The sequence below is a fragment of the Odocoileus virginianus genome, chromosome 1 (assembly GCF_023699985.2).
Source record: "Odocoileus virginianus isolate 20LAN1187 ecotype Illinois chromosome 1, Ovbor_1.2, whole genome shotgun sequence".
NCBI lineage: Eukaryota > Metazoa > Chordata > Mammalia > Artiodactyla > Cervidae > Odocoileus > Odocoileus virginianus.
The window spans coordinates 31,142,641-31,167,832 of record NC_069674.1 but is presented as its reverse complement, the minus strand read 5'-3'; the positions used below and the strand labels follow the sequence as shown (position 1 = coordinate 31,167,832).

At 38.8% G+C, this 25,192-nt stretch overlaps 1 protein-coding gene across 4 annotated transcripts in view; it reads left to right on the top strand.

Moving 5' to 3' along the window:
- The window catches only part of PTPRZ1 (protein tyrosine phosphatase receptor type Z1), a 195,400-nt gene that overhangs the window by 55,103 nt on the left and 115,105 nt on the right, over window positions 1–25,192 (top strand). For all 4 annotated transcript variants that reach the window (XM_020892535.2, XM_070466368.1, XM_070466384.1 and 1 more), the window contains exon 2: window positions 4,393–4,458. In XM_020892535.2, coding sequence (XP_020748194.2) covers window positions 4,393–4,458 — 66 coding nt within the window. The remainder of the gene's footprint in view (window positions 1–4,392; window positions 4,459–25,192) is intronic.

Here is a 25,192-nt window from a genome sequence, read left to right as displayed (position 1 = left end):
ACAAGCTAAAGAAGCTCAAACCCACAGAAACAAACAAAAAAAATTCGATATTTCATTATTTTAATTGATTTTAAAATATGTAAGCACTTTGATAGACTCTACTTTATATAGGATTTACTGGTTTTCAAAGTATACAATGCAACAAAAAAAAGTGAACCTAGATTCTTTTTTTCTTGTTCATTGGAGCTATCACATCTCATCTATCAGACCTCTAAGTAGAATTTTAAAAGTGGGGTACTCTCTCACGCCCAAGGACCATGTAATTAGCATATGAATGTGTAACGGATTGTTTGAAGTAACAATTAAGGGAACAATACATAAAGGGGCTGAAGAGAGCTACCAACACCTGGGAATCTTGTATTGAAAAAAGCTTTCTTAATGTAAGTAATTAAAAACCAAGGACAAATGCTGATTGTATATTAATAAAGCCCTACAAGGAAAGCTAAAATCTGCTGATATTTTGCTGTCATCCTTTAGCCTGAATCATTAAAACAAGAGCTTACTGTTTTATTTTTTTCAATGGAATACTTGTTAATTATAGGTTCTACATGGCATTTGGTCTTCTGAAATCACCAAAATGCATTTATATGTCAAAAATGTCTTTACCTTTAAAAAATATTTTTATTAAAAACATAAATGAAGAGAATAAATCTTTTCCCTATGGGCAGGGCAGAGTTTCAGAGGGAAATTCCAAGTGATGGCCAGGTCAGATCAGATATATGGTCAGTTCTCTTTAATTTATTTGCCCAAATAATTCCTGCTGGGAAATTCAACCCCAGTAATTTTTGTTTGTTTGTTTTATTTTGTTTCTCTTGAAGAGGTTCCTACTCAGGCAGAGAACGTAAGAGAATAACCAGTAACTCCAGATTGTTAGGAACCCTTGATATTGGGGAAGACTTAGTGAGTAGGAGGCAGGAGCCGTGGATTATTGTTTCCAGTTTTGTCACTTTTTGCCTGTCCAAACCACTTAAATTTCCATTGAAAAATTTGTCTTATCTGTAAAACAGGAATTTTTGTAGCCTGTTAAATTCTGAATCAAATGACTTTTGAGGTCCTCACATCTAGTTGTATATATTCCTTGATAATGAAAAAACACTTGTCCCCAGAATTTAACCTTAAATGACTACCCTTTTATGGACAAAGCTAAAAAATGTGTTATGAGCCTAATGTTTAATTTTTAAGTAGAAAACATATGCGTGAATATTCAAAGCAGTATTTTTCACGATAGCCCCAAAGAGGATACAACCCAAGTATCCAACAATTGATGAATGGATAAATAGAAAGTGGCATAGCCAACATTGAAACAAAAATTGCAGCAAAGAAAATGAAACAGGCAAAGAAAACTTTATTCAAGGCAGTTGCAGTAGGGTGAGAAGGCAGAACCGAATCTGAACTCAACCCTGATGAGGCCAAAAAGGTAAGGTGTTTGGAGAGATAAGTTGATCCCAGTGTAAATGTAATTCAGGACATCGGAGAAAGTCATCGGCCGTCTGCAATTGCTCCACCCAAAAGAAAGATAAGCCTATATCATTATGACAGAGGTAGTTTTTACAACTTGGAGCAAAATACCTCAATGGAAGTTAGGCTCCTATCCTCCTACAGAACGTGGGAGATAAGGGTGCTTATTTCCTTTGATAGTTGCTTTTCAGAGAGATGTTTTCCTTAGTCTTGATAAGTACGGTCCTAGTTGTAGAATGGCATGTGGCTATTTAAAAATATTTACCTCTCAAAGTAACAAAGAAAGAATGTATAAGTTTTCTAAATGAAATGCTGGAAGAAATAGGAGGTCAGAAACATAGAGCTAGGAAGTAGCCTGTCCAAAGTTTAGTCAAGCTGAGAGGAGTTTTAAGGCCATTTTGGTCACTGGACAATGGAATACTATTAGACAATAAAAAGGAATGAAGTATTACACTGCAATATTTAAAGTGGATAACCAACAATGGCCTACTGTATCGCACATGCAGCTGTGCTCAATGTTATATGACAGCCTGGATGGGAGGGAAGTTTGGGGGAGAATGGATACATGTATGTGCCTGCATACATGCTCAATCATGTCTGACTTCTTGCACCCCATGGACTGGGGCCCGCCAGGCTCCTCTGTCCGTGGAATTTTCCAGGCAAGAAATACTGGAGTGGGTTGCCATTTCCTACTCCAGGGGATCTTTCTGACCCAGGGATCGAACCCAAGTCTCTTGTGTCTTCTGCACTGGCAGTTGGATTTCTTTATCAGCTGAGCCACCAGAGAAGCCCAGATACATGTATGAAAAGTGAAAGTGCTAGTCCCTCGGTCGTGTCCAACTCTTTGCAACTCCATGGACTGTCATCCACCAGGCTCTTCTGTTAGTGGAATTCTCCAGACAAGAATACTGGAGTGGGTTGCCATCCTCAGGGGATATTCACCTGAAATTATCACAGCATTGTTAATCAACTATACTCCAATACAAAATAAAAAGTTTAAAAAAAAGGAGTGAAGTACTCATATGTTCTACAACATGGGTAAACCTTGAAAACATTAATTATGCTAAGTTAAAGAAGCCAGCCATAAAAAGCCGTGTATTGCATGATCATGTATTTAGAAATATCTGGAATATCCAAATCTACAAATTAATGGAAGTCGAGGTGGGGTTGGGAGTGGCAGCTAAAGGTATGAGGTTTCTTTTGGAGGATAATAAAGATGCTTTAAAATTTTCTGTAGTGATGATTGCATAATTCTGTGAATATAGTAAGTGCCGTTAAATTGTACACTTTCTTGGGTGAATTGTAAGGTGTGTAAACCATATTTCAGTAAAACAGTTATCAAAACAAATGTTTGTTGAAATGTGCTACATGGCCAATAGAATATTTACCTATATTTATGGGTAGAGAAATTTTTAAAACAATTTTTTTTTGCTTTCTCCAAGATTGGTTTTGGTTTTCAATAATCTATGGATTCAGAATGTGTATTTCTGTAAGATAGCCTGCTTTTAAGTTTTTGCAAAATTTTAGTATGTATTACCATGCTAATCAGATCGTGTGTAATATGGAATAGAAGAAAAATAATTTTTGAAACGTCCTTGAGATATTTGCCTCCCTTAAATTGGGAACTGTCAAAAAAGAGAAAAAACATCTGTGTAAAGAAAATAAGAGGAAATAAGAGTCTCTCTTCAAAACTGATGAGAAATATTTATAATATGTATGTATATCTATAGTATGGTATAAATAAATCCTTGTATTCAAATGAAAACCATATGTACAGAACCCCAATTTATGAATATGTAATGTTCCACATGTTCATTTGTAAACTAGCTCTTTGTAGCCTTTTCTTTTTCTGGTCATGCCATGTGACTTACAGGATCTCAGTTCCTCAACCAGCGACTGAACTCACCACGGCAGTGAAAGCCCAGAATTCTAACCACCAGGCAACTAGGAAATTCCTGTAGCCTTTTCTACAGAAATAATTTTGTCAACACTGATCAGCTTCCAAACCTCGCTCACAAAGATGTATTTTCTCACAATGTAGCTGAAATGGCGTACTAGTGTTAAGACAGGCTGAAATAATGGTGCAAGAGCACAATGACGCAGGAAGGAGGAGAATGAATCATAATGTCCCTGTATCTTGGGTACAGGCATGACTCCAGGCAAAATTCTGAACGGTACAGAGTGAGCCTTTGGCCTCCATCCGTTTTCCTTTCTGTAGCCCTTGCCTCATGTTCAAGAACTAGAGCTTCTCTCTCTAGGTCATGAAGAGTCTACTGTTTTACAATGCCCCAAGCTTCCCCCGCATTACCTCCTTTAGTCATCACTGTTCCTCTAAGAGACAAATTCACTTACACTGTCTAACACAAGCTTTCTCCCAGCCAACACACACACACACACACACACACACACACACACACACTGAAATTTCCATTCTTCAAGACTATTAATTTTGTTGTGCCTTGTAAGAGAAGTAAATTTTGAAAACATGGTGACCTCTGGCTCTCCTAGAAGCATTTACAGATACAACTTGGGTTGTAACTTGAAAAGTATCACTAGTCAGTAGAATTTCAAGTACTCAATTGAGGGAATGGTAAGAAAAATCTAAAGATAGAATAAGCTGTCCTTTCTGACCCTAGTCACTCTATGAGATGAAATTCTCTAGGTTGCTCATGCTTTTCACAGAATACCTTCTTTGTCTCTGCCTGAACTTCAGCAGTTTTAAAATGTGCCCTGCTAAAAGTTACACTAATTAACAGAACAGGGATGATGGAGTCTATAATGGTGGCAGTTGAAATTGTGAAGATGAAATAGAAAAGAATAATCGAGGACTGTTACTTTATGAATGGTGCTTTGGGCTTCTTATGTTTTTTTAAAATTTGTACACATATATTTTTCTACACATTGACCAATTGTTTATTTTTTTCTTGGTTGTAGATTGGATTTATGGATACTACAGACAACAGAGAAAACTTGTTGAAGAAATTGGCTGGTCCTATACAGGTAAATATATTAGAATATAATGAAATTCAATGAAAATTATTATTGTTTTTGTATCTGCTCTTATGTGTAAAAGAAAATTTTGTAGCTCCACACATCATTTTAACTTAGCTACATGGAAATGCAATTAATCACTAAAAATGTATCATATGCAAAATGATTTCTAGTGAATTTCCATTAGCAAATTGGCAGAATAGGGTATATTGATCTCAGACAGAGCTAGATTTGAATCTCAGATCAACACTAGCTACGTCTCCTTGGGAAAAGTATGTACCCTAATTGAGTCTCAGTTTTCTCATCTGTGAAATGGAAGATTTTTCTGAACATTAAATGGAGTTGACACAGTGTCTCCTTGTAAATGGAGAATTCTCAATAAACTTTATCAGCTATTCTTGTTATGATCACAGTTGTTGTTATGATTAATATTAACAAATAATGATGGTAGTCTTGCCTTCAAAAGGAGTTTCCTTCTGAATTAGTGTGCTGAGTTAATTGGAATCAGGGCTAAATGTGATTTTGTGTGATTACCAGACTTAACTTAGAGCATCATGAATAGCTGATGCTGGCTTAAAATAGTTCCATCAGAAATGATGATCAAAAACCTTAGGAAAGAAGAGAAGCTCTAGGCCTGATTGGATGAGCTTGGGTGGACTCTGCAGGGAACATAACATGCCTGATGACCATCTGAGATAGAGTTCAGTGGTAGAGTTGGGTACTCATTAGAGGTAAGATTGGGTTAATAATTGAAATCAAATTAAAAGGGCTTTAACATGAATCTAGCCATTTTTGGCAAAGTAATGTCTCTGCTTTTTAATATGCTATCTAGGTTGGTCATAACTTTCCTTCCAAGGAGTAAGTGTCTTTTAATTTCCTGGCTGCAGTCACCATCTGCAATGATTTTGGAGCCCAAAAAAATAAAGTCTGACACTGTTTCCACTGTTTCCCCATCTATTTCCCATCCGCCTAGTCAAGGCTATGGTTTTTCCAGTGGTCATGTATGGATTTGAGAGTTGAACTGTGAAGAAAGCTGAGCACTTAAAAATTGATGCTTTTGAACTGTGGTGTTGGCGAAGACTCTTGAGTCCCTTGGACTGCAAGGAGATCCAACCAGTCCATCCTAAAGGAGATCAGTCCTGAGTGTTCATTGCAAGGACTGATGCTGAAGCTGAAACTCCAGTACTTCGGCCACCTCGTGCGAAGAGTTGACTCATTGGAAAAGACCCTGATGCTGGGAGGGATTGGGGGCAGGAGGAGAAGGGGACAACAGAGGATGAGATGGCTGGATGGCATCACTGACTCGATCGATGTGAGTTTGAGTAAACTCTGGGAGTTGGTGATGGACAGGGAGACCTGGCGTGCTGCGATTCATGGGGTCGCAAAGAGTCGGACACAACTGAGCGACTGAACTGAACTGAACTGAGCCAATCTGTTTTATAGATGAAAGATAGCAGCACCATGAATTTTGTAGTGAGGCATGCATTTTCTTTTTTTAATTCTTACTTTAAAAGTATAAATTTTTTAAAAAATTCATTCAAATACAAAGAAGAATATAAAACCACTGTTTACTCCCTCCAGGTATATCCACTAGAAAATTTGGTATATTCTTTTCAGGACAGTTTTTATTATATTATGTTTATATGCTTCTTACATAGAGTTTTGCATCCAATTTATTCTAGTAATTATTTTTGAGTATTTCCTTATTTCAGTGATAATCCCTGTTGATCCTGATACTTAGTGTCTGCCTAACAGTCTATGGAATAAATGTTTCATTTTTAATATTTGGATATTCAGGCTGTTAAAAACAGTGATAAATAGATGAATAGAAATGACTTTATATTTTTATCATTTTTGTAAAAGGATCCTTGATATACCATTACTGAATAGCAAAAAATAAATGCTTTCAGAATTCTAGATACACATGACCTAGTTGGCTTCTAGAGAGCATGTATGTGCTTACATATAAGTAAGTGACCACCCCACTGAATAAATCAGGATTTAAAAACTGTCATTTTGAAAATCTTCACTAATCTGATATGCTTAAAAAATGGCATTTTAATTTTAATTTGTTCTGTTTGATTACTCTTGAAGTCAGGATTTTAATTTTTATTAGCCATTTGTATCATCTTTTTGGTGAAATAAATTAGAACATAGAATAATCAAGATATACATTAAAGCAGGAAAAATTGAACAAATTAAGGCATGTCTAGCTTCTGACTTCTGTGCAGATGGTGTGTGGTAGTTCTGCATGACATTTTATAGAAAGACTTGCCTTTAATTTACCCATTTACAATTATGACCTACATATAAGGACATTCTTTTTATTATTAATTTTTTAATTTTGAGAAATACATAAAAACAAAGATTCTCCATAACTTTGTGCCATTTTTAATTATTTAAATTTATTATTTTGTAAAATTTTGTTAACGTTTTACTATTATATATCCAAGGTAATGAACATCCTCGAATTCTATTTCCTTGAGCAATTGTTTTTTCAGAAAAAATAGACTTTAACAAAAAGAGAGTTGCTGGATCAAATTGCCAAGTGTTTTTAATATTGATATAATGGTAAAATTTTAGAAAATTGTTTTTCCTCACATTTTTATCCATTTCCTCACATTTTTACTCACACTTGCTTTATTTATTTATTTTTTTCATTTATTTTTATTAGTTGGACGCTAATTACTTTACAATATTGTAGTGGTTTTTGTCATACATTGACATGAATCAGCCATGGATTTATGTGTGTCCCCCATCCCGATCCCTCCTCCCGCCTCCCTCTCCATCCCATCCCTCTGGGTCTTTCCAGTGCACCAGCCCTGAGCACTTGTCTCATGCATCCAGCCTGGGCTGGTGATCTGCTTCACCCTTGATAGTATATCTGTTTCAATGCTGTTCTCTCTGAATATCCCACCCTCGCCTTCTCCCACAGAGTCCCAAAGTCTGTTCTGTACATCTGTGTCTCTTTTTCTGTTTTGCATATAGGGTTATCGTTGCCATCTTTTTAAATTCCATATATATGCATTAGTATACTGTATTGGTCTTTATCTTTCTGGCTTACTTCACTCTGTATTATGGGCTCCAGTTTCATCCATCTCATTAGAACTGATTCAAATGAATTCTTCTTACTGGCTGAGTAATATTCCATGGTGTATATGTACCACAGCTTCCTTATCTATTTGTCTGCTGATGGGCATCTAGGTTGCTTCCATGTCCTGGCAATTGTAAACAGAGCTGTGATGAACACTGGGGTGCACGTGTCTCTTTCAGATCTGGTTTCCTCGGTGTGTGTGCCCAGAAGTGGGATTGCTGGGTCATATGGCAGTTCTATTACCAGTTTTTTAAGGAATCTCCACACTGTTCTCCATAGTGGCTGTACTAGTTTGCATTCCCACCAACAGTGTAAGAGGGTTCCCTTTTCTCCACACCCTCTCCAGCATTTATTGCTTGTAGACTTTTGGATAGCAGCCATCCTGACTGGCTAATGTAATGGTACCTTGTTGTGATTTTGATTTGCATTTCTCTGATAATGAGTGATGTTGATCATCTTTTCATGTGTTTGTTAGCCATCTGTATGTCTTCTTTGGAGAAATGTCTTTGGCCTATTTTTTGATTGGGTCATTTATTTTTCTGGAATTGAGCTGCAGGATCACACTTGTTTTAAAAATCTGGTCAACTTGATTGACAAAAAGTAAAATCCTATTTTTAATTTGCTTTTTTCTAATTATTTAATTTCTTATTGTTCAGAAACTAGCAACAAGAAATTAAAGTGTCTGACTCATTGCAACCCATGGACTGAAGCACATCAGGCTTCCCCGTCCTTCACTATCTCCATGAATTTGCTTAAACTTGTGCCCATTGAGTCAATTATACTATCCAACCATCTAATCCTCTGTCAACCCCTTCTCCTCTTGCCCTCAGTCTTTCCCAGCATCAGGGTCTTTTGCAATGAGTTGGCTCATCACATCACTGGCCAAAGTATTGGAGCTTCAACTTCAGCATCAGACCTTCCAATGCATATTCAGGGTTGATTTCCTTTTGGATTAACTGGAACTGATGCTTTCAGATTGTGGTGCTGAGAAAGACTCTTGAGAGTCCCTTGGTCAACAAGGAGATCAAAGCAGTCAATTACTTAATTTCTTAAATTACCCCAAGTAACAGGGTTTAGGTTAGGGTTTTGGGAGGACGTATGGTAAATAAATACTGCCTGGGGTAATGGTTAATTGAATAAGAATGGTAGACCTGAGTAACTGGTATTAAAAAAAAATGGACAATCCATTTATTTAACTTAGTTTCACTTTTGTTTTCAGTAAAAGGGTGTGTTATATTCTTTTTGAATAAATTTGTGTCTTAGTTTCTCTGGATTTGATTCCAGGTCCTGCTTACAGTTTCAGATGAGGACATTTTACAGCTGCTTAGCTCAAGCTGAGTTCAGACTGATTTTTTTGTCTGAGTTCATAGAATGTCAAAAAGAAAACAAATGAGAAAAAGCCTTTATCCAAATGAACACTTCTCTCCCAAGCAATCACACCCAAGTCAAGAATTTTAAATATGGATTATTCAATATTAAGTATATTATCTCTTTTTATTTTTAATACAATAAAGGTTGGTAGTATTGTCAATTTCTATGCTTATTATCCCACCTGGAAAATGAAAAAGTAAGTGTGATAACTATAAAATTTCAGGATAAATTAGTTTTAAGAGTCTTAAATTTAATTGATGAACAGCTGAAGTAAATTGGTCTTGACCACACTTACTTCTAGTTTTGTTCATAATAGCTTATCTTTTGAGCTGTTAGACTTCTTCAATCTTGGAAGAAAAGACTTGCCCTTGAATGTATATATAGAATTCTATTCATAAAAGTTACTAAGAGCATCATAACATCTGCCTGTAAGAGAGCTCATTGCTTTACCATAAGCTATTTTGAAATGTCACATGGCCCATCAAACATGATTTAAATAGAATCACTTACGCTAAGGTTGTTTCAGAAATATTATACAACTGCAATATGTGGAGAAACAATAAAAATCCATGCTGGCTATCAGATGGATAGAGAAACAGTGGAAGAGGAGGGGAAGATGTGTTTCAGTTGTGTGTTTTTTTAGCATAGACTAAAAACAACTTTTCTATTCAGGATATATCCTATAATTATGCTGAGAAATGGCAGGGTTGGTAAATACAGTGAACAGTCCCATTTTTAAAGTTATTACAAGAAGGTGAGCAAAGTTTATCACTCTGCAATGAAAGAGCGAATAGTAAATCTGAGAACGTCAGCACTAAAATTGAGTTCTTTCCTTAGTAACTTCATTTCATGTAAGGATTTCAGAAAATGAATTTCCTTCTTTCTATTAATGATAAATTTTCTATTTAAAATGTCTATATAAAGACAATTCAGTGAAGAAAGAAAAACTAGGTCTTTTGGTCTTTCTTTTTTTTTAATATATATCATGAACATGTAGCCCACCATGATCACGAGATTAAAACCTTCCCTCTGTTTGAGTTGTTAGACCTTATCACGTTAAGCAATGAGAATATCATCAGAAATGAATGGGCTTATACTGCTTACTTCTTAGAAGTGATCGCTATTGAAATGATTTCCTGGATTTTCCTAGATTTCCTGGATTTAAAAATACATATATTCAGACATTTCTTTTCACCATATTTTAAGACAACTTGAAACTGGAAATTGTATATTGATATATTTTCTTTTTTTTTCATTTATTTTTGTTAGTTGGAGGCTAATTACTTTATAATATTGTAGTGGTTCAAGTGTCCTTAAACCCAGAGAACTTTAAAGTTTTAGTTAAAGGGCTGCATTGGCTGCACAAGATGGCATTAGACCACACAGGAGTCACTACTAGACGCTTCACGAACACCTCAGAAGGAGGGAAGCTCTGAATGCCAGATTGATTCTGCTTCCTCAAATAGAATATCCTGTCTAAATAGTATTTCCAACAAATATATAGACTAGAAGATACTACTTATGGAAAACAAAGGAACCATAATATAAGGTTGTGTATTGTGTGGTTTGGTGTTTGGCATTTATTTTTGGACATAGTTGGGCTTAGTAATTTTACTTCTCTTAACCTAGGAGAAATAGGTAACTCAGAAAGAAAATTTTAATCTGTATTGAATTGATTGAATTGAACTGATTTTTGACTCATTCGTTCATCTCTTTACATCTGGAATCTGAAAATTCTTTTAACATATGATGCTTTCCTCTGAATCATCACTCCTTATCTTTGACTGTTCATTTCTCAGTTCCAACTTAAGAATGAAAAGGCACGTTCTAGAACTCTGTGTATAGAGTTGCCTCATTTTTGTAAAATATTATGTATTTATATGGACATAGAAGAGAAACCTGGAAGGTTACCCACCACCCTGTTGGCAGTGGCTTACCCCTGAAGAATGGGACTGTGGAGGGTCACTGGAGGCAGGAGACCTTCACCTCTTACTGTATGCTATTGTATCATGCTCATTTTTTAAACATGTGTATACTCGCAAAAGGTTTTCAACATGCTTCTGTTAGCTTTAGCTAAGAAGGGCAAAGTAGTTGGATAAGGACCCCAACTTTGCATTTTTACCAGTCAGGACGTAGGGACTGTTCTGAGCTGTGGTGTAAGGCTGCCACAGATATCTAATCAGGGCGTGAGGACTTCCTGGTCGTCCCTAGCATTCAGACTGACCAGAATGTATGCTCTGTATTTCAGTTTTCTTTCAGTAAATAAATTTTAATAGCACTCTACCTAATTGTGCATGAATCAAATCAGTGTTTCACTTTGTGAAATCTCTTTGAACAATTACACTACAGACCCAAGTGATTATTAGTTGGCAGTGTCTTAACTTGAGCCCGAAGAGATTAAACAAATTAAACAAATTTGGGTGTATCTGATAATCTCATAAGAGGATTAGAGGGAGTTGACTTGCTTAATTGCATATTATAGATAGGTATTTCCTATCATCTATACATCTTTAAAAAGTTCAGCTGAGATGTATGTTTCCTATGCTAAATGGGATGAGTAGAGAATGCCTCATGAGAGGCTGAATAGGGTTCATTAAATAATCTAAAACTCAGAATTTATTTACCTGCAAATTATCACTTTAGGATTGAAAAGATAAAGGTGTGGCTGCAGAATAGCTTTACAATTAAATAATCATTGTTAAATATATCTAAGAATAAAACAATATGCCAGCAGTAATCCCCTGTGAGTAAGATGAAAATTGCATAGATTCTCTAGGCCAGCCTCATAACTACCCCTGCTGACTATATTTGGTAGAGTCTTGAATGGATTGGGCAAGTCCCTTAGTAGCTCAAGATGAGAACATCTGGCTATTTCTCCTTCTGTTTGCACTCAAATGTGTGGGTTTAGTGTCTGGGTTGACCATTCCCCTTTCCTTTTCTTGACCCTTTATGTCATTCTCTGTGTTCTGTACTCTGAAATTTCCTTTTTTTATAAAATACGTCTTCCAGCAAAAAAAAAAAAAAAAAAAGAATATTGCATGTTAATTAAAACAATTAAACAATTTAAGATCAGTCCACAGTTTCTGTTATCCCACAAATTTCATTTAAATGTTTTCAACTTCTAGACAAAATATAATTGCAATTATTTGAAGTTGACTTTTGTCACCTTGCTATTTTATGAAGCAGTAAAGGCTGAGTGCAAGGCTTAGTTCCGTTTTCTGTATGGTAACTCTGATTCTTTAAATCAAAGGTTTTCAAAGAGCAGAGAGAAAAATATGTAAGTGACTCATTCTGCTAAACCTCAAGATTCTCTCATTTGTTTATTTTTGGTTGCGCTGGGTCTTCACTGCTGTGCTGGGCTTTCTCTAGCTGCGGCCAGAGGGGACTGCTCTCTAGTTGCAGTGCTCAGGCTTCTCGTGTGGTGGCCTCTTTTGTTGCGGGGCACAGGCTATAGGCGCACAAGCTTCGGCAGATGTAACGCACAGAATAGGCAGTTGCGGCTTGCAGGCTCTGGAGTGAGGTCTCAACAGTTGTGGTGCAGGGGCTTTAGTTGGTCCATTGCATGTGGAATCTTCCCTGACCAGGGATCGAACTCCTGTTGCCTCTGTTGGCAGGCAGATTCTTATCCACTGTACCAAGGAAGTCGTGACTCATTTTTTACATTCAGAAAGATTTTTTATTAATTGAAGCAGAGAATTATAAAAGCTATTTTGAATATATTCAGATATGTTTAGGACTGATTTTTCCCCCCCTTTATCCAGTGAATGTATATATATCTCAATGTGGCTATCTCTCTATCCTGCTGCCTGTTAACACCAGGTCTCTTTTTTAACTATGTACTATGTTTTGTTCAGCTAAGAGATGCCTTGACTGAGCCAGAGGTAGAACTTTTCTTGGCTGGAGTGCAGAGGATCTTAGAGGTTCTTTGTGGCCTCTGGCAAACCAGCTTCCAAACTGTGCAGGGAGCTTCTTAACTATCATAGAATATTTTGGGACACTTGAAAACTGTCTAGATTCCTTCCTCAAACAGTATGTGCCCAGGTTCCACGGAGAGGGAAGCGAACGTGAACAGTTTTTACAGGTAGATTCAGAGTACTAGCTGATAACCTAGGGAGGTGGACTTGTTGGAAGCCAGAACTGAGAGAAGCAGTCGGGCGCCCTGGGAGATAATTACCGTGACTGAGGAAGAAGCCTGGGAGCAGAGGCTGAGTGCAGGGTAGAGTCTGGCATCAGCCGGTCCGGCTTCCCTGTGATGCTCTCAGCTGTTTGCGGGGCTTCTCCCCACCTAGGTATCCCCTCCCTCTCAAATGCCTGCTAGCATTTGAAACAGATGAACAGAGAACCCAAGCAAGCTCCATGATGGGCTCCTTCTCGAAGAGCCCGAAATGAGAAGACCACCCTGGGAGTTCCCAGACAGACTCACATGAAGCCAGCTGAAGTGCAGGCATCCAGTCCAGTCCAGCTGCTGCCCATAGCCCAGGAGGCAATTGACAGGCTCTTGTCTAGGACGGAGCAGCAACCTTGGACTTAAAATCAGATTCTTGTCCACCTGGGCTAAACTTTTTCCCGTAGGAGTTACTACCTAGTTCTCTAATTTAACAGAGTGAATTTTGATAACAAAATTTTGAGAAAGAGGAGACCATACCTGAACTGAGGAAACTGAGTGTGATAAGATGATAGACACCTTTCTGATCATTTCTCTGCTCCTGCATTTCTCCCAGTGACCAAATCAATGAAGTGTAGAGCTCTGAACCATAACCTTGATGAGCATCAAGAGTAATGATCTGGTATGTGTTTTCCCCAAAAAATGAAAATCACTTAATTTATTTCTCATTGTAAAAATAACACATGTTCATTTAAGAAAAATCATATATATATATAAGTGTGGTAGATGTGGGTTTCCCTTGTGGCTCAGCTGGTAAAGAATCTGCCCGCATTGCAGGAGACCTGGGTTCAATTTCTGGGTTGGGAAGATCCCCTGGAGAAGGGAAAGGCTACCCACTCCAGTATACTGGCCTGGAGAATTCCATGGACTATATAGCCCATGGGGTCATAAAGAGTTGGAAACGACTGAGTGACTTTCACTTCACTATTTGTAGCTGTAAATTTAGTTATGTGTAAATACATAAATGTATTTATGTTTGTGAATATATATATGTATTTATAGCATAATATAAATGTATGTATAAATATTTACCTACAGATATATTTATGTAAATATATTGAATACATAAAACAAATTTATGCACAATGTATATGTATAATAGCTGAAATTTATAGAAAATGGCTATAAATCTTAATTGGAAAACAAAAAAAGCTTTTTTTTAAGAGTCCTTTGCCATTTGGAAATTAAAACAATAGCAGAACCACCCAGAATCAGCATCAAAGCACATTCAAAATTTGGCACATGCCAAGCTGGATTATTTCAAAACAACTAATGGCTAGTCTAGCTTTTTTACATAGGTATTTTCTTTCATATTTCATGAGCATTTCTAGGAAATAAGAGCTCCTTGCAGCACTTTTTTCATAAAAAACATATAGTTTTTCTTTTCTAAAAGCCCCAAACTTGCATCCACACCTGTAGTGCCCCATATATCCTGAAGGAGATTCTTAGGTTCAGTTAATCTCTATTAAAACATGAAGGAGTTGACTTCTTATTGATTCCTCGACTTGCTTTCTACTTGCATGTTATCATATGTATTTCTTGACAAAGGGAAATTTAAAGTTTGGAGATCATTCATTTAATGAAATCATACTTACTGGGTGCATAACAGGAGCCAGACACTGTGTCATGTTCCAGGGATGCACTGAACAATGGAAACAGTGCATGCCAATGCACAGTCGTGCCGATGGCGGTGATTCCCAAGTATGACAAATGCCCCAGTGGCAGACTGTGCTGACCCAGGCCTGTGGCTCCTGCGTACCGTAGGTGGTTCAGGGGAAGTTCCTGAGTGAGAGGGACTTTGCACTGGGATGAAGCATAAGTAGGAGCTACCCAAACCATCACAGGGGAAAGATTATTGCATGCAGAGAGAGCGGCCGTGTTAACCTATGGGCAAGAGAGAGATTGCTATTCTTCCAACCATCTAGTATGCTTCTTCCCTGGATAGAAAAATAGGAATGTGATGAGAACATTCTTCAGTTCAGTTCAGTGTCTCGACTGGGTCCGATTCTTTGTGACCCCATGGACTTCAGCATGCCAGCTTCCCTGAAGCTTCCCTGTCCATCACCAACACTCAAAGTTTGCTCAAACTCATGTCGGTCAAGTCTGTCTTGCCTTTCAACCATCTAATCCTCTGTCATCCCCTCCTTCTCTTGCTTTCAGTCTTTCCCACCATGAGGGTCTTTTCCAATGAGTCAGTTCTTCCCATCAGGTGGCAAAACTTCAGCTTCACCATCAGTCCTTCCAATGAATATTCAGGACTGATTTCCTTTAGGATGGACTGGTTGGATCTCCTTGCAGTCCAAGGGACTCTCAAGAGTCTTCTCCAACACCATAGTTCAAAAGCATCAATTTTTTGGTGCTCAGCTTTCAATATAGTCCAACTCTCATATCCATACATGACTACTGGAAAAACCATAGCTTTGACTAGACAGACCTTTGTTGGCAAAGTAATGTCTTTGCTTTTAAATATGCTGTCTAGATTGGTAATAACTTTTCTTCCAGGGAACAAGCATCTTTTAATTTCATGGCTGCAGTCACCATCTGTAATGATTTTGGAGCTCTCCAAAATAAAGTCTCTCACTGTTTCCATTGTTTCCCCGTCTATTTGCCATGAAGTGATGGGACTAGATGCCATGATCTTAGTTTTCTGAATGTTGAGTTTTAAGCCAACTTTTTCACTCTCCTCTTTCACTTTCATCATGAGGCTCTTTAGTTCTTCTTGACTTTCTGCCATAAGGGTGGTGTCACCTGCATATCTGAGGTTATTGATATTTCTCCCGGCAATCTTGATTCCACCTGTTGCTTCATACAGTCCAGCATTTCTCATGATGCAATCTACATATAAGTTAAATACGCAGGGTGACAATATACAGCCTTGACATATTCCTTTTCCTATTTGGAACCAGTCTGTTTTTCCATGTTCAGTTCTAACTGTTGCTTCTTGACCTGCATACAGATTTCTCAGGAGGCAAGTCAGGTGGTCTGGTATTACCATCTCTTTCAGAATTTTCCACAGTTTATTGTGATCCACATAGTCAAAGGCTTTGGCATAGTCAATAAAGCAGAAATAGATGTTTTTCTGGAACTCTCTTGCTTTTTCAATGATCCAGCAGATGTTGGCAATTTGATCTCTGGTTCCTCTGCCTTTTCTAAAACCAGCTTGAACATCTGGAAATTCACAGTTCACATACTGTTGAAGTCTGGCTTGGAGAATTTTGAGCATTACTTTACTAGTGTGTGAGATGAGTGCAATTGTGAGGTCGTTTGAGCATTCTTTGGGATTGCCTTTCTTTGGAATTGGAATGAAAACTGACGTTTTCCAGTCCTGTGGCCACTGCTGAGTTTTCCAAATTTGCCAGCATATTGAGTGCAACACTTTCACAGCATCATCTTTTAGAATTTGAAATAGCTCAACTGGAATTCCTTCACTTCCACTAGCTTTGTTCATAGTGATGCTTCCTAAGGCCACTTGACTTCACTTGACTTCACATTCCAGGATATCTGGCTCTAGGTGAGGGATCACACCACCGTGACTATCTGGGTTGTGAATATCCTTTTTGTACAGTTTTTCTGTGTATTCTTGCCACCTTTTCTTAATATCTTCTGCTTCTGTTAGGTCCATACCATTTCTGTCCATTATTGTGCCCATCTTTGCATGAAGTATCCCCTTGGTATCTCTAATATTCTTGAAGAGATCTGTAGTCTTTCCCATTCTATTGTTTTCCTCTATTTCTTTACATTGATCACTGAGGAAGGCTTTCTTATCTCTCCTTGCTCTACTTTGGAACTCTGCATTCAAATCAGTATATCTTTTCTTTTCTTCTTTTCACTTCTCTTATTTTCACAGCTGTTTGTAAGGCCTCCTCAGACAGCCATTTTGCCTTTTTGCATTTCTTGGGAATGGTCTTGCTCCTTGTCTCCTGTACAATGTCATGAACCTCCGTCCATAGTTCACCAGGCACTCTATCAGATCTAGTCCCTTAAATCTATTTCTCAATTTCACTGTATAATTGTTAGGGATTTGATTTAGGTCATACTTGGATGGTCTAGTGGCTTCCCCTACTTTCTTCAATTTAAGTCTGAATTTGGCAATAAGGAGTTCATGATCTGAGCCACAGTCAGCTCCGGTCTTGTTTTTGCTGACTGTATAGAGCTTCTCCATCTTTGGCTGCAAAGAATATAATCAGTCTGATTTCAGTGTTAAACATCTGGTGATGTCCACGCATTGGGTCTTCTCTTGTGTTGTTGGAAGAGGGTGTTTGCCATGACCAGTGTGTTCTCTTGGCAAAACTCTATTAGCCTTTGCCCTGCTTCATTCTGTACTCCAAGGCCAAATTTGCCTGTTACTGCAGGTGTTTCTTGACTTCCTACTTTTGCATTCCAGTCCCCTATAATGAAAAGGACATCTTTTGGGGGTGTTAATTCTAGAAGGTCTTATAGGTCTTTATGGAACTGTTCAACTTCAGCTTCTTCAGCATTACTGGTCGGGGCATAGACTTGGATTACCATGATATTGAATGATTTGCCTTGGAAACGAACAGAGATCATTCTGTCATTTTTTGAGATTGCATCCAAGTACTGCGTTTAGGACTCTGTTGACCATGATGGCTACTCCATTTCTTCTAAGGGGTTCCTGCCCACAGTAGTAGATATAATGGTCATCTGAGTTAAATTCCAGTCCATTTTAGTTCACTGATTCCTAGAATGTTGACGTTCACTCTTGCCGTCTCCTGTTTGATCACTTCCAATTTGCCTTGATTCATGGACCTACCATTCCAGCTTCCTATGCAGTGTTGCTCTTTACAGCGTCAGACTTTGCTTCCATCACCAGTCACATCCACAGCTGGTATTGTTTTTGCTTTGGCTCCATCTCTTCCTTCTTTCTGGAGTTATTTCTCCACTGATCTCCGGTAGCATATTGGGCACCTACCGACCTGGGGAGTTCATCTTTCAGTGTCCTATCTTTTTGCCTTTTCATACTGTTCATGGGGTTCTGAAGGCAGGAATACTTAAATGGTTTGCCATTCCCTACTCCAGTGGACCACATTTTGTCAGAACTCTCCATGACCCATATGTCTTGGTTGGCCCTACACGGCATGGCTCATGGTTTCATTGAGTTAGACCAGGCTGTGGTCCATGTTTTTAGATCGGTTAGTTTTCTGTGATGGTGGTTTTCAGTCTGTCTGCCCTCTGATGGAGAAGAAAGCTTTCTGATGGGATAAACTGACTGGGTCTTGTTCTGATGGGGCCATGCTCAGTAAATCTTTAATCCAATTTTTGTTGATGGGTGGAGCTGTGTTTCCTCCCTGCTGTTTACCTGGGGCCAAACTATGGTGGAAGTAATGAAGATAATGGTGACCTCCCTCAAAAGATCCCAGGCATGTACTGCTACAGTCTGTGCCCCCAACCCTGCAGCAGGCCACCACTGACCCATCCCTTTGCCGGAGACTCCCAGACACCCACAGGCAAGTCTCCTGTGGGGTCACTGCTCCTTTCTCCTGGGTCCTGGTGCACAAGGTTCTAGTGTGTCCTCCAAGAGTCTATTTCCCAGTCCTGTGTAAGTTCTGGCAGCTCTATAGTGGGGTTATTGGCAACCTTCTCCAAGAGGACTTATGTCACACCCACACCAAGAGCCCCTGTCCCTGCAGCAGACCACTGCCGACGTGTGTCTCCACAGGAGACGCTCAAACACAGTTCTGTCTCAGTCTCTGTGGGGTCCCTGGGTCCTGGTGCCCACAAGGTTTGTTTGAGCCCTCTGAGCTTCTCTGGTGGGAACGGGGTTTGATTCTAAATGTGAATTTGCCCCTCCTACTGTCTTACTGGGGCTTCTCCTTTGTCCTTGGACGTGGGGTATCTCCTCACAGCCAACTCCAGTGCCTACTGGGGTTTTTCTGACTTTGGACGTGGGGGTATCTCCACCCGGCAGGTCCAGCGAAGCGCGGCCACCACTCCTGACCTTGGACGTGGGGTAGTGGCACCTGGTATGTCCCTGCAGTTTATTTCTGCCATGAGTGAATAAAGCTGGGATATGATAGTGTTTTCATTTTACAAGATGAAGTCACCTGCCCAGATTTAAAAACTGAGCAGAAGACTGCAAACTTGAACCTGGGACTTGACTCGAGACTCCTATGGCCACATCTGAGTCTTGTGTTTCAGTGATGTGGGTAACAACACAGAGCTGTTAGATTTCTTAATTATCATGTAAGTATTTTTTAAAATGCCAATTCCAAAGCCAGTGTGTTTGATTTGGTCCTTTTTTTTTTTTTTTGCTTTATGCATATATCTTTTAAAATAATGTATTAAGAGCAGTCTCTGAAAAGTGAAATTGTGGGGGCCTTTTATTTTCATCTCTGCTTGTCCATATCTTCCGGCCTGTCTACACTAAACATATATTTATTTTATAGCTGGGTTGGGGAAAGGGGGCTTAAAATGTCTAATTAATATAGTATAGTATAAATTTATTTAAATTAATTTTTTAAAATTCTATGTGTGATGAATGAGTTGTTTTGCATCACAGAAAGTCTTCTGCTTCATCATACGTCCTCGTTTCATATAATGATCTAATGGTTTATGTGTCTGAGGGCCTTGTATCTGGGTCTCTTCCTACTTGACTGAAGCAGAACTTCTTTACTGATCAGTAAAGTCGGAAATACTGTGTTAATCATTAATATCCTAAAAAAGCAGGTAGTAACTTTAGTGTAGAAATGGATACGGTGCTCTTAGAAGGATAGGCATATCATGGTCCACTTGCATTTTACCTGAATTCGATCTAGCCAGGACTACAGGGAGGGCACTTAAAATCTCACACAACTGGATTTTCTTCTCTGCTGCGGTGCAGTATATTCACTTTGCATTCGTTTCACAGTCAGGATCATTATCCTAGCTCAGTGAGAATCAATTTCTCATAGTTGATTGTCTGAATCCCTGCCAACTCAGTCACATTTTCTACATCATTTACCAGAAAGTATAGTTTTTTAAAACGTCAGAACAATTTATGCAGGTAACCTGTAGCCTCACTCTGCCCTCAGAATGTGCTTCAGAGCAGTCACCCGCTCCTGGAGCTCAAATGCTTCTGCAGATTGATCGACAGTGTTGCTGACCTGTAGATCAAAGGATTCCCCCATTCCACTTCCCCATTTTCTAAGTGAGCTTCTATAGACATGAATGAGTTCATTCTCTGTTGCGAGGAGAACAGTTCTTTAGAGTGCAGTGTCTATTGTTTCCTTTAGAAGAATAATTACATCTTTAATTTCTATGGATGTAGTGAGGAAAGCCAGTGTGGGACATGTGTATGGAGCTTTGGAGTAGATTTGGGGAGAAAATTCTGTGACTTTTAATTATTATACTTTACCCCTCATGTGTGCGTGTTTTGGTAAATTATAGTAATGTTCTACTGTTTTCATTTATGCTAATTGAGGTTGCTTTTTTATGCTTCAACACAAGAAAGAAGATTTGATTTAAAGTCCAAGTCCTATTGACATGTTTTTATCCCATCAACATTTTTGAAAAAGTAAATTGAGTGGAAAATTAAGTTTGGGCACATGATGCAGATTCCTCTAATGTGTCTGACCTTTGTTTAAACATTTATGAATTATCACTGCAAGATGTTTATATAGATTAGATACTGCAGAGATCTAAGGAACCGTATTTATCTGATCCTAATTAATATTTGACATTAAATAGTCTCGTCACCTTCCATTTTCCTAATGCTAAGCAATTAAACAGCAAACAGCTGTTGGTCAGATAAGTATTAAACTTTGCCAATTATGCACACACACACACACACACACGTTTCTCGCTGTATTTGGTCTGTGTTAGAATAGATTATAAGACATGTTGAAATTCCCTTGTCTTAGGAGGATTGTATGTTATGGGTCATGCTAAAATTATCTGTTTAATAGTGTTACGATTCTTGCTAAATTGTCACAAATAGTTGTTTATCGTATAGATGCTCACAGTATTTAGCTCACAGTATATAGATGCTCATAGTATTCTCCCTATTTAAATAACATTAAAAATAATAAAATGCTGGATTGGTATGGGATTCCATTTTCCTAATTGGGTTGTTCCTAAGCTTTTTTGACAACCCACTCCAGTATTCTTGCCTGGAGAATTCCGTGGATAGAAGAGCCTGGTGGACTGTAGTCCCTGGGGTCACAAAGAGTTGGACACAACTGAGTGACTAACACTTTCACTAAGCTTTTGCATTTTTTTCCTTTTTTGAAAATAAAATTGCCAAAGCAGCAATTATAATGATAAAGCTTAATAGGAATATTAAACAGATAGCTTATAATCTAAATCAGTGGTTCTTAAACTTTGGTCTGCATCAGAATTACTTAAATATTGCAAAATTTAAAATAGGATTGCTGGGTCTGAATTCCAGAATTTCTGATTCAGTAAATCTGAGGTGGAGGCTATAAATTTAATACCTAACAATTCTCAGGTGATTTTGCTACTGTTGTTCTGGGGAACCTCATCCTGCCATTTCCAGAGTCTAGATCATTCTCTCCTTGCATGGCCTTAATTTGGGGAATAAATGAATAGTAGAGGAAAAAAGAGAAAGCACATGTTTGAATACATTTATCCACGTGGAAGTGCTTTAGCTCTCTGGATGTGGTATATTGGCTTGGAAGAATCTTATTATTGCTTCTATTTAACATATGAGAACATTCTAAATGTTATTTTCAAAACCTGCTGTCTGCATCAGTGAAGAGAGAAGGTAAGTTTTTGAACAGTTAACACAACTTCCATTGATTTGCTTATTTAGACAGGGCATCTTTACTTGCCTGCGCCAGCCTAGGTTGGATGCGTGAGACAAGTGCTCAGGGCTGGTGCACTGGGAAGACCCAGAGGGATGGGATGAGGAGGGAGGTGGGAGGGGGAATTGGGATGGGGAACACATGTAAATCCATGGCTGATTTATGTCAATGTATGGCAAAAACCACTACAATATTGTAAAGTAATTAGCCTCCAGCTAATAAAAATAAAAGAAAAAAAAATCATTTTCTATTGACCCAGTTTCTATTGACAGCCTGGGTTCTAATGCTGTCTGAATGGTATTATTAGTTTCTGAATTCTTTTTCCTTTTCTTTTGAGTTTCCAAATTCCAGTCTTGTAGTTCTTCTAATACTAGAGTGGGTTGCCATTTCTTACTCCAGGGCATCTTCCCAACCCAGGGATCAAACCCACGTCTCCTGTGTCTCCTGCATTTTCAGGCTGATTCTTTATCACTGAACCACATGCAAAGCACTAGTTCTCCTAAAGAAAAGTGAAAGTCGCTCAGTCATGTCCGACTCTTTGCATCCCCGTGGGTTGTAGCCTGCCAGGCTCGTCTGTCCATGGGATTCTCTAGACAAGAATACTGGAATGTGTTGCTGTTCCCTTCTCCAGGGGATCTTCCCAACCCAGGGATCGAACCCAGGTCTCCCGCATTGCAGGCAGATTCTTTACTGTCTGAGCCACCAGGGAAGCCAAGTTCTCCTAAACCAAACTTCTAATAGCGATTTCCTCCTAAACAGTTTGGCTGTTGGTGATGTAATTTAATGCTGCCTCCACAACTTGACAAGTAAGATTGAAATTTTTCTGGATTTTTTTTTTTTTAGTAAATGTTATCCATTTCTTTCTTCAGTAGCTGTTTCAAAATAAGTAACTCATATGTTTGTCACTTTTCAAGTCACTAATGGTAGCTCAGCTGGTAAACAATCCACCTGCAATGTAGGAGACCCCAATTCAATTCCTGGGTCTGGAAGATCAGTTGGAGAAGGGACAGGCTACATATCCCTTCTGATATTCTTGGGCTTTCCTGGTGGCTCAGACGATAAAGAATCCGCTTGCAATGCAGGAGAGCTGGGTTTGATTCCTGGGTTGGGAAGATCCCCTGGAGAAGGGAACAGCTACCCACTCTAGCATTCTGGCCTGGAGAGTTCCACGCACAGAGGAGCCTGGCAGGCTATAGTCCATGGGATCACAAAGAGTCAGACATGACTGAGCGACTTCCACTTTCAATGTCAACCACACAGAATAAATGATTTTACTGCTATTCATACAAATTATGTTTTCCATTACTGGGCTGCATTTTGTTTGGAATTTAGTCTCTCATTTTTGGGAGGGGGCAATATTTTTGAAAGCTTTAATACCTGTCCATGGAAATTGAGGGGAAAAAAGCATCTATCGAATCTCATTATCCCAGCAGAAAACTTGTTTGAAACTCTTACAGTGGATGATAGAGCCTTAGCTTGTTAGATAAGCCATTTCATTCATTTGTTCATTCATTCACCACATTTTAATCAAGCACTGCTTATTTGGCAGCAGAAAACAACCATCTCTAGATAAAGGAAGTGACTCCTAGTGACTTAAACTTAATGCTGCATAGATGCCACCTCATTCATAAATATTGTATACAGTCATTTTAGTCTGTTATCCCCTGGACACTGTCCAGAATTATACAGATTAACTTTATTCAAGTAAATGCGTGTGCGTGTTCAGTCATGTCCAACTATTTGCTACCTCATGGACTGTAGCCTGTCAGGCTCCTCTTCCATGGGATGTTCCAGGTAAGAATACTGGAGTGGGTTGCCATTTCCTCCTCCAAGGGATCTTCCCGACCCAGGGATCAAACCTGAGTATCCTGTATTGCAGGCAGGTTCTTTACCCCTGAGCCACTGGGGAAGTGCATTCAAGTAAAGAAACTACTACAAAATGTGTAAGGCCAAGCCATTGTCTTAATTTAAATAAATGTTAGTTTTGATAAATTTTTTGAATGGAAAGTTTGGGGGAAAATTTTTTTTGAAATTTCCTTCTGACTCAGTTTTGCCCTTTGGCTTGGGAGGATTCACAATATTACCCCAGGTGATATAAAGTTTCAATTAAGCCTTAGTAGACTTAGTCAGTGTTGGCAATTCCTAAAAAACTACTGAACACAATCTAGTTTTCAGTATGATCTATAACCAGGCTATCTACTGCTGCTTTGCATTCTGAAGCTCCCTTCATTCATACCCTGGTGGCAGTGAGTCAAGTATAACATCTTTATTCAAGTCCAGTGCCAGGGAGAAGACATTCCCTCTCCCTTGTTAGCCATAGGCTATCCCTCCTGGGTTAAAGACAGCTGCTTCTCTAGAACCCTGAGAGGAATGCTAGGCTTAGTGACAGGGTCATTTTCTCAAGTTTGGAAGAAGCAGCTTATCATTTTGGTCAGATTCCAAGTACTTGCAGAACAGAATTCAGTAGGGATCATGTCCTGATTATGAAGTCTCTTTTACTCATTTAATGTTCTGCACCCTGCCAACCATGCATGTACTATTATATGTTGGTCAGGAATCTAGGTGATTAGTGACAGAGAAGCCAGAGGAACACTCAGACTCCAGTCTGATTATGAGTGGGAAATACTTGTTAGAGGTCTTGAATTTGAAATGAGAATTTTCATCCTAGTCAGAGAAATGGGGAAAGGACCTAGTGATTACCTATAAATACCTGAGGAACTATTCAGCAATATAGAGCCACTGTTCAGCAATCTGAGGATCTCCATATTCCTGTATGTAGCGATGGCCTTGGGGCTTACATGATGAGAGAGAACGCGAGTCTGTCAGGGAATTCAAAGCCTACCTCCTGGGAGCCTGTGGAGTGTTGAATTGTTTCTGTCCTGCGCTAACCCTAAAATCACTTGCCATGGCTCTTAATCATTTCTTGGAAAAGAGACTGAACATAACAAGAAGCAGAAAAGTTGCACAGAGCCTCCTTTAGAAATGGTGTCGTCCTCAAGATTTAAAGATATTCTCTTGGTATGGTTGCACGCTGAAAGACCACCTTCACCCAGCAGAGTAAAATGGGAAACAGCCCCGAGTAGTGGTCCGTAGGATTCATGTTCTTCAAAATAAGAGTCCCCAAATCCTAGTAGATAACTTAGTATTTCCCATATAGCACCTTGTAACTTCCCTGGTGGTCCAGTGGTTAAGAGTCTGCCTTCCAATGCAGAGGACGTAGGTTTGATCCCTGGTCAGGGAACTAAGATCCCACATGCAGCAGGGCAATTAAACCCCGTGCAACAACAAAAGATCCTGCATGCAACAATGAAGACCCAACACAGCCAAAAATAAATAAATAAAAAATATTAAAAA